Source organism: Artemia franciscana, chromosome 8, assembly GCF_032884065.1.
Source record: "Artemia franciscana chromosome 8, ASM3288406v1, whole genome shotgun sequence".
Classification (NCBI taxonomy): domain Eukaryota; kingdom Metazoa; phylum Arthropoda; class Branchiopoda; order Anostraca; family Artemiidae; genus Artemia; species Artemia franciscana.
The window spans coordinates 52,247,891-52,261,360 of record NC_088870.1 but is presented as its reverse complement, the minus strand read 5'-3'; the positions used below and the strand labels follow the sequence as shown (position 1 = coordinate 52,261,360).

The following is a 13,470-nucleotide window of genomic DNA, read 5'->3' as shown; positions in this document are numbered from 1 at the left end:
TTTTCTAGACATGTCCCAGACCTTCTGACATTTAAATAGAGGAGACATTCTTCTATTCACAGCGTCTAGTTCCCTTGGCCTGCACCTCCCCAGTTTGCTGGGACAATTGCCTGCGTTGTACTGTAGTGGAAAAAAGCTATTCAATTCCAAAATCCATTAAGACCAAGCCAAAGTCCAAAAATTACTCCCTATTCAATTCTTTCTCTTAGGCGACAAGTCGATCAAATACAAAGGTATCAGTTTTCTTCGTCGCTTCAACTAAACAAACATAAGAGGGTTGAACTTAAGGGGTTTCTCACTCAAAATAACGACTAGGTGCAGGTTACCCTTAGCAATTCTTCTTGTAATTATTTATACAATATAATTTTTTATATGTATTTATTAGCCGGCAGTTATGTCTGCAGGCTACTTATTCTCTAGACTCCATTTAAACAGGTTACAACTAACTAATACTTGACTGAGTCGCTCCTGAACAATCCGAGTGGTTAGTCCATTGGTGTAATTTATGCATTCTCACACGCTACGATTACAGCTGGATCTAGTCTTTTGAGCGGAATTTTTGACTTCGGAACAACAAATATGTAAAGTATTTGAAGGGACTGCAGCCAGAAAGTATATATTATAGAAATAGGTTTCTGATTGTTGAATAGAAAAATTTTTGCTCTATTTTTTGATACCCCACAACAACAGTGTCAAGTATAGCAATCTAGAATGCAAACCCAAAACAGGTTTTATAATTATTTTGGAATTATAAAAAAAATAATTGTCGGCTTTAATATTTGATTACATGAAAATATTCACCAGATTTTTTTTATTTCTATTGACATAAAACTGCCGAAATCACTAATTCAGGAACGTCAGGCAAACTCCAAATGTTTAACATGGGAGGTATATCTCATTCCTTGAGAGTGCGTCATGCCTTAAGAAATTATAACATAAGATAGTAAATCCTTCACAGGAAAGCAAACATTCTTAGTGGTACTTAGCCCAAAGTATTGTATTTTTCTTTATACACTATCAGAAAAAGAAGAAAAACTAGGGTAATTAATAAAACAGCAAATTGAAGTGGGGAATTTGTTCAGAACCACACGGCACAGTCAAGACCACTCAAGATTAACATAAATATAATAAACACAAATATAATATGACAAAAGTCTATAATAAATACGTTTTAAACCTTGCTGAATGTATTTTGGGTTTTAACTTAGCTTGAGATACTTGAAAGCGTATTTATTTGTTTATTTCTTGAGCTTTTAATAAATCAAAAACGCTGAAGTTATTACGGCGAAAACATTTCTACATTCTCAAGATACGAACAAATTAATTAAGTATAGGAATACATTAAATTAAACAATTTTAATGAATTTGTTTTACTTTTTCTTGGAAACTCGAGCAGTCCTAGTAAAGACAAATTACAAAAGCAAGCTTTCTTAACTAAAAGTAAGAAGTGACATTAAAACTTAAAACGAACAGAAATTGTTCCGTATACGAAAGGGGCTGTCCCTTCCTCAACGCCCTGCTCTTTACACGAAAGTTTGACTCTTTGTCACAACTCTACTTTTTAAAACAATAAAACTTTAGCGTAAAGAGCGGGATGTTGAGGAGGGGACATCCCCTTTCATTTACGGAACGAAGTTTTAAGTTTAATTTTTAATGTCGCTTCTTACTTTCAGTTAAAAAACTTTTTTTATTATTAAATTTCTGAACGTTTTTGAATTAATGCAGTTTTGAAGATTGCTCACTGTACATGAATAATTAAAACAAAAAATAATTTAAATATTTTTTTTTACAATAATAACCTTATAATAAACTAAATTTGATTCTTGTTCCAGTTATTTAATAGTGACTCCAAAATCCCAAAGCTAGTTAGAATAATAACCTCTTTTAAAAATAAAAATAAAAAATTAGAGTAAGAGAGAACTATTGAGGAGAGGCAACCCCCCTCATATACGTAATATTTTCTGTCCGTTTTAAGTTTTAATGTTGCTCCTTACTTTCACTAGATAAAACTTTTTTGTAATTAATTTCCATCATTTTTTAAATAATACGGGAAAATCCGGCGCCCCCTTCATGGAAAATTATCGTTCCCTATGAAAAACTCCTCCGTGGAAAAATGCTCCCACGTAAATTCCCCCCCCCCTACCGATCCCAAACCAGAAAAAATCCCCCCTGAAAACGTCTGTATATTTCCCAATAACCAATACTATATGTAAACAATGGGCAAAGTTCGCAACTTCCAGTCCTTCCCCTGGAGACTATGGGGAAATAAGTCATTATCAAAAATCATAGTTATTAGAATATTCGACTATGTTGAACAAAACCACAATCTCAAAATTTTGATTGGGTGACTTTGGGAAAAAATGAGTAAGGGAAGGGGCCTAGTTGTCGTCCAGCTTTTTGTTCACTTAAAAAGAGCACTAGAACTTTTGATTTCCACTCCATTGAGCCTTCTCGCGATATTCTAGGACCACTGGATCGATACCATGATCATCGGGAAGAAAAAAAAAACAAAAAACAAATAAACACGCATCCGTGATCTTTCTTCTGGCAAAAAAAAATAAATTTCAAATTTTTGCAGATAGGAGCTTGAATACTCTACAGTAGGTTCTCTATTAGGCTTAATCTAATGATGTGATTTTCATTAATATTCTATGACTTTTAGAGGGTATTTCCCTCTTCTTTCGAAAATAAGGCAAAAATTCCCAGACTTTTGTAACGTTTCGTAACTTTTGACGAATGAAACTTATATATTTAACATCAGCATAATAATTTGATCCTTTTGATGTATCTATTGGTATCAAAGTTCTATTGTTTTTTTTTTTAGTTTTGGTTACTATTCAGCTGGATAGCTCCTTACTTACAATTCGTCATCACGGACTGTTTGAACCCTTAGACCTGAGTAATCTTCTTGTAGATCACTTTGTGATTGTGGCGATGAAGAGACATTGTTTTATTATCTTTTTGAGTGCAAAGTTTACAAAACGAAAGTAATTCTAACGAAAATCCAATTGCAAGTTTTCCGATCGTCACATATCTAATGTTAATGTTATTTGGTATGTTGAATAGGCTCAAAACAGAGTTTTAACGTATTCAAATAAAACAGAACCTTTAAATAAAATAAACCTTTATTCAAATAAAAGTAAACCTTTTCTATTTTTTCTTCTCTTTCAATTTTTTTTGCATCTTCTTTGTCTACCTCTTTTAGTGAGTTTTACCTGTTTCTTGTTGTTGTCCTTTCTATTTCTTTTGTGCTATTTGCTTTCCTTAAGATTTATGACATTTCTGTAAACTTTTCTATCTTTTTTCTTCTCTTTCCGTTTTTTTTTTTTGTTCTTGATCTACCCCCTTTAGTGAATTCTGCACTCGTCTTGTTAGTTTTTTCAATTTCTTTGAGTTTTTCGTTTCCCTTTAAGGTTTCTAATATTTTGTGCTCTGACTTTTGTAGATGGTGCAATACACTGTACAGGTTTAATCACTGAATAAAAAAAAATAACCCTAGCTCCCTCTCCCTCTCCCTAGCTCAGAACCACATTTTATGGGAAAGAGTTTATGCGGAAGGAGGATGGCAGAGATGAGGGGCGTCATTTCACGGAAATTAAATAAGAAAACAAGTTTTTTTAACTGAAAGTAAGGAACAACATTAAAACTTGAAACAAACAGAAATTATTCCGTATATGAAAGGTGTTGTCCTCTCCTCAACACCTCACTCTTCGCGCTAAAGTTGGGCTTTTTGTTACAACTCTACTCTTTAAAACAATAAGAACTTTACCACAGAGATCAAGGCGCTGAGGAGGGGACAGCCCCTTTTATATACGGGAATAATTTCTGTTCGCTTTAAGTTTTAATATTGATCCTTCAGTTTAAAAAACTTGCTTTTTTTATTTAATTTCAGAACGTTTTTCAACTAATGCAGGTCCGAATTTCGCTCACCGTACATAAAAAATCAAAACAAAACTAGTATATTAAATTTGGCAGATTTATTCCGGATATGAAGGTTGTCCCCTCCTTAATACCTTACTCTTTTCGCTATAGCTGTCGGAACTTTTAAAAAAAAGGTTCCTATTCAAATTAAACGGCCCCGTGTTTCAATTTTAGTAAACAGACAAACTTTAGCGTAAAGAGTAAGGTATTGAGGAGGGGGCAACCCTTCATATATGGAATAATTTCTGTTCGTTTTTCAAATAATGCCGGTAAATCTGTCTCACTCTCTATGTAATACATCCCTCCCCCTCACGGAAAACTCTCCCGTAGAAATTTCATCCAACGTATAGTGCACCTTCCCCCCGTCAAGTTCCCTCCAGCCAGTTCCACCCTCACTGAGACAAACCCTCCCTAAAAAATTGCTGACGAAGATTCACCCTGAAAAATTCTCCTTAGCATTCTTTCATTTTGAATAAGACTTTAATCTCTAGTCGGTTTCTCGATCACTCCAAAAATACCCCCTTATATGGAAACCATTTTCCAGGAAACAAAACACACAGAAAAAAGTCCCTGGATAATTCCCCAGGAAAATCTCACACAAAAAAAAATTGGCAAAGAGAATGCAAGACAATTTAAAAGAATGTCATATAGTAATTCTGTCAAATCCTCCCGGATTAACATTTGCCTTGGGATATTCACACCCCGGAAATTCCCCTCCCCAAGGAAGATTCTCCCCAAAGAAATCGAGCCCAAGCATCCCCCCCCCAAAAAAATGGCTGTATATTCCCCAATAACAAATACTAAACAATGGGCGAATTTCATAACTTATGGCCTCTATCCACAGACTGTGGAAGGCCATTTTACACCTAAAGACGTAAAAATTTGATCTTACAACTATATTGATCGGTCAACTATAAAATTGATGTCTCAAAATTTCGATCAGATCAATTTGGGGAAACATGGGCGTGGGAGGGGGCCCAGTTGCCCTCCAATCTTTTTGGTAACGTAAAAAAGGGGCAGTAGAACTATTAATTTCCGTTCGAATGAGCCCACTCCTGACATTCTAGGACCATAGGGTCGATAGTATCACCCCAGAAAAAAAATACGCATCCGTTATCTTTCTTCTGGCAAAAAAACACAAAATTCCACATTCTTCCAGATAGGAGCTTGAAACCTCAATAGTAGGGTTCATTGCACTTCCCTGCTGAAGAGCCATGAAACGGAGATCAGCACCGGCGGTTTTGACCTTAAGGGTCTAGTGCCGTCTTACTTTTATTTTCTTTTTTTTTACTTTTATAGTAGGGTTCTCTGATACGCTGAATCTGATGGTGTGATTTTCTTTAAGGTTCTATGACTTTTAGGGGCTACTTCCTTCCTTTTATCAAAATAAGACAAATTTTCTCAGGCTCGTAACCTTTGATGGATAAGTTTAAACTTAATGAAACTTGTGTATTTGAAATGAGCATAAAAATTCAATTCCTGTGTTATCAAACAGTTCGTGGTAACGAACTGTAGTAAGGAGCGACCCGGCTCAATAGTCACAAAAACTCTAAAAAATGGAATTTTGATATCAATAGCTACATCAAAAGAATTGCACTTTAATGCTGATTTTAAATATATAAGTTTAATCAAGTTGAGTGTTACCCATCAAAAATTACGAGCCTGAGAAAATTTGCCTTATTTTGGAAAATAGGGGGAAACAACCCCTAAAAGTCATAGAATCTTAACGAAATATCATACCATCAGATTCAGCATATCAGAGAACCCTATTGTAGAAGTTTCAAGCTCCTATCTACAAAAATGTGGAATTTTGTATTTTTTGCCAGAAGGCAGATCACGGATGCGTGTTTATTTGTTTGTTTTTTTTCCAGGGGTGATCGTATCGACCTAGTGGTCCTAGAATCTTGCGAGAGGGCTCATTCTCACGGAAATGAAAAGTTCTAGTGCCCTTTTTAAGTGACCAAAAAATTGGAGGGCACCTAGGACCCCTCCCACGCTAATTATTTTCCCAAAGTCACCGGATCAAAATTCTGAGATAGGCTAGCTATTTTATTCAGCGTAGTCAAAAAACCTTATAACTATGTCTTTGGGGACGACTGACTCCCCCACAGTGCCCGTGGGAGGGGCTACAAGATACAAACTTTGACCACTGCTTCCATATAGTAATGGTTATTTGGAAATGTATAGACGTTTTCAGGAGGATTTTTTGGTTGGGGAAGGGGTTAAGAAGATGGGGATAGGTTGGGGGAACCTTAGGCCTACTTGGAGGAATTTATCACGGGGGAAGAAAATTTCCATCAAGGGAGTGAAGGATTTTCTAGTTTATTTAAAAAAAAACAATGAAAAAATAAATATGAAAAAGTTTTTTCAACTGAAAGTAAAGGGCAGCATTAAAACTTAAAACGAACAGAAATTATTACGCATATGATGGGCCCACCTCCTCCTAATACCCCGCTCTTTGCGCTAAAGTACTTTTAGTAATTTCAACTATTTATTCTACGGCTTTTGTGATTCAGGGGTCATTCTTAAGATTTTGGGACAAAATTTAAGCTTTAGTGTAAAGAGCGAGGTACTGACGAGGGGGTAAACCCCCTCATATACGTAATAAAAACTTAAGAATACAGAAGTTCGTTACATAAGCTAATTTGTAAGTTACGTATATCTTTTACTAATAAATACATTCGTTAAAAATTAAAAGTTCTATTTGCCTTTTTAAGTAACCAAAAAATCGGAGGGCAACTAGGCCTCCTCTCCCACTCCTTTTATTCTCAAAATCATTCGATCAAAACTATGAGAAAGCCATCGAGCCAAAAAATATAAATATGCAAATTTCGTTTCAATTATTCATCTGCGGAGAGCCAAAATCAAAACATGTATTGATTCAAAAACGTTCAGAAATTAAATTAAAAAAACAAGTTTCTTTAACGGAAAGTAAGGAGCGAAATTACAACTTACAACCAACAGAAATTACTTCGTATATGAAAAGGACTGCTTCCTCATCAACGCCCCGCTCTTTACGCTAAAGTTTTTTACTGTTTTAAAAAGCAGAGTTAAGAGAAAGAGTCAAACTTTAGCGTAAAGAGCGGGGCGTTGATGAGGAAGCAGCCCCTTTCATATACGAAGTAATTTCTGCTCGTTTTAAGTTGTAATGTCGCTCCTTACTTTCCGTTAAAAAAACTTTTTTTATTTATCTATTAGTATCAAAATTCCGTTTTTTAGAGTTTGGTAACTATTGAGGTGGATCACTCCTTACTTACAGTTCATTACCACGAACTGTTTAATTTAGGGGCGGGGGCAAAAACATATTTTTCGAAATCTACGAGGGAGATTGTTGTTTTTCAGTAAAACAAAAAACACAAATTTCCCACAATCTAGGGGGGTAATCTTAGAATTACCTCCCCCCAAATTGACAACACTGGTAGCATTGCTAAGAGTAGGAGCCTTGAGAAGCCAATAAGGTCAAAAGATGGGTATCTTCCTTAGTAAATGCTAAAATCCTACATCAACGCCAAAAGGAGGGCCGGGGAGGAGCCTCTTCTCCCTTGGAAAACCAGAAAACATTAAACAATATTTATAAATACTAACATAGAAAAAATTACCACTTAAACTTTTGTGAAAAGATACTTGGTAGCACTTGTCCCTCCTCCAGGAATTGCTTTTTGCTAGACCTGGTAGTCAACATTAATTTGTTTAATCAGTTACAAATCAATTTACTTTGACTGACATTTGATACCGTTTAAGCATTTTGCAGAAGGCCTGATCTAAATCGAGCAAAATACCATATTTGAAAAAAAAAAAAAACATTTAGGAAAAGGTAGCTGGATGGGAACATCAGGACATCAGGGCCCCGCCATCTAGTACATACTGAGATTCATCCAAGCTTTTAAGTACGCAATCTGTCTTTGGTTGCAGGCCTTCATCTTCGTACCAGATTGCATTGGCAAGCGCTGGTTTGTCCGCCAATCGAAGATGACGATGAGACAATCGAGATACCTAGATGACGGGATCATTACATGTGTAACATCAGGAACACAGAGTACACCCAAGTTTCATGGCATCATGATTCTGGCCAATCCACCAAAGCGTAATTTCATATTTTCGTCAGTACCAGGGTTGCCACAGATACTGGCATAATACGGGATTTAGTACTGATTGTTCTTAGCGTCAATCATAGCTTTTAATAATTTGGATTAGCTGGCAACGCTACAACAAAATCGGCTAAACCGTCGGTAAGCGTAAATATTCTTGATTTCTGTCCCCTGTATTCCGAATGGTTTTAATGAATTTCGCATCGATTCGACTTACAGTTTACCTATAAAATACGACATAAACCTTTCTTAATCCTTAAAATCACCCCCTAGACTAAAAAAGATCGAGACACCCTTAGTGTTGGCGCTACGCTCACCCGAAGGAAAATATCTAAGCCACTATAAGTCAGTCCACTATAAAGAAATAACTTACAACATATCTGATTATATTATTCTCAGAGAAAAATGAATATGAATAAGGCTGTAAGAAAGAAAAGAAAAATTTATAGATTTCATGCAATTGAATAAATCCATGGAACATTAGCAAAAATTATTGTGATTTTTTCTCGGAGTTGTGGTTAAACAATTAAGTTGATGACTGGGTGAATATTCAATTTATTTCTCCTCAGAAAAAAGTTTAGTTGGGTGTTAAAAAAACGACTTACCTGAATGGAATCAAGATCGAGTGTAATATTATCTTCTCTGATCGGCAATCTCGGGGACTGACTTACTGGGTGATTGTTCCAATGCCTGTTGCCATCACCAAAATTATTAGGAACCATATCTTTATAAGGACTCCGACAAGATTCCGCGAAGACATTAGGAGGTATCCCTTGGGAAAATGTTTCCACTGCCTGAAATAGTAATGAGAAAAATCCATTTTTATCAATACACCAAAAGCCTTAAAACACTAAAGAAATCAAATAGCGCAAACTCAAGCCATCTATCTACGTCGTTTATCATCATCCCCTTGCTATAAGTCAGTGACGGCAGATATTTTGAGTCCGACTTGTCAAGATTTTAAAACTCTTAATTTAATAAAACTATGTGAAGAATTACTTGGAGGAGCATTAATTGAAGAACAACCGGTTGAAAGTATGAGATTGGTTTGTGAATTTTTTTTAGATTGATTGTAGAAAAATGACAATGTAAAACTTTTCGTAGTAGATTGTGAAACTCCAATTGTGGAAGTAACTCTAAGGTGTTAAAACACAGAGAGGGTCTTTCGGCGATTCACTCACTCACATAAAAGTCTTAATTTAACTCAGGTGTTGTGGCACATCCAGAACCGGATGAAGAACCTCGAGAAGGGGAATTTTGATTACATTTACTTTTTAGCTCAACGGATTCAAGGTTAGAATACTGACACCTTTTTTTTCTCGACACATTGTCGATGCTTGTCATCCAAAATTAATTCGTGCGGCATCTCTGGAATGCGTGTTACAGGTTATCGCCAGCATTTTCAACACGGTAAAATTGAACTATTTACGGTATAATTTATAGATCCTGGTACAATACGGTACATTCAGACATTTTATGGTACCAAAGTCTCGGTATATTTTGATTGCAACCGCTAGGTTAACTTTCACTTTTTCGTACTTTTCCCCCAGTCTGCTTTTAAGGATATAAGCAAAAGAAAAGGAATATTTTGTCGAACACAAACTCGAGACAAGAAGAAAAATATACGAATTTCAAACTAGCCATCACACGACGAAAAAGTGCTTAAAACCGGTTTCTAGGAGAAGGTGAAGATGTGAGCCAAAAATAAAGTTTTTCTCAGGTTTTTCTAGTGTTTTTGTCGATTGAATGGAAATTGACGTAGAATGCGACAATACTGCCACGAAAATCTTTTATTGTGCGATTTTGTCAGAAAAATGGTACAGTTTATCTCTAATTCTTGGCAACGCTGGTCATCACTGTCATTGATTGTTGGATATGCAAGAACCTGACATCCTACTCACTATTGTTAATCTATGCTAACTTATTTAGTGTTTCCCCTTTAGCCTTCTCCTAAAGATCTTAGGTTTCTAATAAAGATCACGATCCCTACACATTCTTTCCTGACAGGAAAGAATGACTATGGGTCAACAGGAGTTGGAACATCAACAGGAGTGGGAACTGGCGCTAATGTCGACAGAAAACGCCATCTAAAGTTTGATGACACTTGTCATTTTTCAGTTTATTAATAAGAATATTTTATTTTGTGTAGTTGGTAAAAGTAGGGTAGTAATAAGTGTCTGATCTCACTTTCTGACCAAAACATAATTACAAGCTTGAAAAATACCAAGTGTCCGCAAACGCTAGATGGCATGTTTTTATGACAACACTAGCGCCAGTTTCCACTCTTATGAGTTACCCATTTCCTTGGTCTATACCATAAGAGGTCTCACTGCATGGACCAGCATGGTTGCCAAATGGCACAATTTCGTAGTTTTTGCACTCAGTTTCACCTCATTGCACACTTACCCTCCACGGGCCAAACTGCCCTCTTGTTGCCAATTTTTAGCTAAAATCCCTCTTTTTGCACTCTCTTACGAGATGGTGATAAAAAAAAATGCCAACGAAACAAACAACTTCAAATCATTTGAGTGCAAAAGATACAACTGCTAGCCGGTATGATCTCTGTTATCTCTGTTTGTGCCTTCCCCCAGTCCTCCAGTCGGGACAACCCTTGAAGAAGTAGATCAAAGTCAAACAAGTGGAAACGTGGGAAGTGAAAATTCAAATTTAATAAAAGAATTTAAAAGATGTTTAGCGCAACCATTCTTTATGGAAATCTGACATGCAGTAGAAACCTTTTCAAAGTCTAGTCTCAACTGATAAACTTCTGCAATAATTCAGTTGATAAAATTCAACTGATTACTTTCGACTTTCGCACTATTTTAAATTGTGAATGGTCCCTCTCGGCTTGTGACAGCCATTTTTTCTGAAATGAAAATCTTACCAGTCAGGAGCCTAAAAACTTGTTTTGAATGGGGCCCATACTATCAAAATGACAGAAAAGGGTACATTATGAAAGATGGGATAAAATTATACTTTAGGGACTTCTTGCTATCGTAGGAAGTAGTTTAGTTAGATGAATGACACTTTCAGAAATGAACCCAGGGCCAAAAATATAACCTGGACAGTTATTGATGAGTCACTATGTCTACCCACTTTTATTTCTTTGGATTACAGGATTGCATACATGACTAAGATTCGCAGGGGGTGAAACCCGAGTATATTTTCTATACAGATCTACTGAACCTGTATAAATTTTGACAAATAGCGTTTTACCTCGCTTTCCGGTTTCAATCTCCTTTTCATAGGCTTTACTTTTTGAAATCGCGATTCCTGCTATTTCAGTATAATTTTGAGCCATGTCAAGTTTTTTTTTTTTTTTTTTTTTTTAAGTAAAGTAGTTATCAGAACAGTGAGAGGGGCTACGTGCGAAGCGGTAGCCAGCAGTCAAAATTTTTGGCTTACACTCTTCTTGGCCAAAAAACTTTTAGGGCCTTTAATTACACTCTTTTGAGACGTCTGTAGTTGGCAACTCTGTAGACCGGAAGCGGTATCACTAAATTAAGTAAAGAGGGATCCGAGGTAGTAAATTTAACAAATAGAGGCCAAATTTTCGAATATTTAATTTACCTGATATACGAAAAAACAAGAGCTAAGATCTCATATGGCACTTGTGACGAGGCAAGAAGATCTAATAGCCAAGAGCTCATATGGTATGAGCTCTAACAAAATTCTAAGAATCAACAGATTGATTTAAAAGGAAATTCATAGACTTAATGCCGGTCAGGATTTAAAATAAGAGCTCTGAGTCACGATGTCCTTCTAAATATCAAAATTCATTAAGATCCGATCACCCATTAGTAAGTTATATATACCTAATTTTTTCTAATTTTTCCTCTCCCTTTAGCCCCTCAGATGGTCGAATCTGAGAAAACGACTTTATCAAGTCAATTTGTGCAGCTCCCTGACACGCCTACCAATTTTCATCGTCCTAGCACGTCCAGAAGCACCAAACTCGCCAAATCACAGAACCCCTTCCCCCAACTCCCCCAAAGAGAGCGAATCCAGTACGGTTACGTCAAATTCTACCCCCCAAGCTTCATCCCGATTCCTCCACTCCAAGTGTTTACCAAAATTTCCCCCTCCAACTCCCCCAAATGTCAAAAGATCTGGTCGGGATTTGAAATAAGAGCTCTGAGACATGAATTCCTCCTAAGTGTCAAATTTCATTAAGATCCGATCACCTATTCGTAAGATAAAAATACCCCAATTTTCATTTTTCCAAGAATTCCGGTTTCCCCCTCCAACTCCCCCCAATGTCACAGGATCTGGTCGGAATTTAAAATTAGAGCTTCAAAGCACAAGATCCTTCTAAATATCAAATTTCATTAAGATCTGGTCACCCTTTCGTAACTTACAAATACCTCAATTTTCAAAATTACCCCCCCCCCCAACTCCACCAAAGAGAGCAGATCCGGTCCTGTTATATCAGTCACGTATCTTAGACAGGTTTCTATTTTTCTTATCCAGTTTCATTCTGATCTCACCGCTTTAAGTATCTTCTAAGATTTCTGGTCCCCCCCCCCAACTGCCCCCCCAATGACGCTGGATCCGGTTGAGATTTAAAGTAAGAGATCTGAGTTACGAGGTCCTTCTAAATATGAAGTTTCATGAAGATCCGAGCACTCCTTCGTAAGTTAAAAATCTATCATTTTTTCTAATTTTTCAGAATTAACCCCACCCCCCAATAGAGCGGATCCGTTCCAATTATGTAAATCACGTATCTAAGACTTCTGCTTACTTTTCCCACCAAGTTTCATCCCGATCCCTCCAATCTAAGTGTTTTCCATGATTTTAGGTTCCCCCACCCCAAAATCCCCCAATGTCACCAGATCCAGTCTGGATTTAAAATAAGAGCTTTGAGACACGATATCCTTCTAAATATCAAATTTAATTGAGATCCGATCACCTTTTCGTAAGTTAAAATATACCTCATTTTTCTAATATTTCAGAATTGACCCCCCCCCCCAACTACCCCAAAGAGAGCGGATCCGTTCCGGTTATGCCAATCATGTATCTAGGACTTGTGTTTATTTTTCCCACCAAGTTTCATCCCGATCCCTCCACTCTAGTATTTTCCAAGTTTTAGGTTTCCCCCTCCCAACTCCCCCCCCCCAACGTCACCAGATCCGGTCGGGATTTAAAATAAGAGCTCTGAGACACGATATCCTTCTAAAAAAAAATAGACCTATAAATGTTCGTTTATTGGTTTTAAACGCCCCTATCCCACCTGGCCAATTTGAAAAATTCCCAAAAAACTGTTAAAGCTTACAAAGAGGAATAATCTATAAATGATCGGTTTGGTTTTGCTTTGACAATCCTTTCCTGAAACATACAATCAAAGGTTCAATTCCAAAAATTCAGAGGCTAATAGCCTAAACCACAGAACCAAATTAAATTCAAACTCGAAGATACGAACCAAGTGATAAAATCATAATACGCACAACCACCAACCACGCCA

The 13,470-nt window shown here is 36.6% G+C and overlaps 1 protein-coding gene across 2 annotated transcripts in view; it reads right to left on the bottom strand.

The window, feature by feature from the left end:
* Positions 1 to 13,470, bottom strand: part of LOC136030556 (uncharacterized) — a 168,326-nt gene that overhangs the window by 122,506 nt on the left and 32,350 nt on the right. Inside the window, exons 1-2 of one of the 2 annotated variants that reach the window (XM_065709611.1) lie at positions 13,282 to 13,418; positions 8,615 to 8,803 (exon numbers count right to left, since the gene is read on the bottom strand). In XM_065709611.1, the coding sequence (XP_065565683.1) occupies positions 8,615 to 8,731 (117 nt within the window). In that variant the 5' untranslated portion in view covers positions 8,732 to 8,803; positions 13,282 to 13,418. Of the gene's footprint in view, positions 1 to 8,614; positions 8,804 to 13,281; positions 13,419 to 13,470 lie in introns of those variants that run through there. The other variant, XM_065709610.1, reaches the window with a different exon arrangement.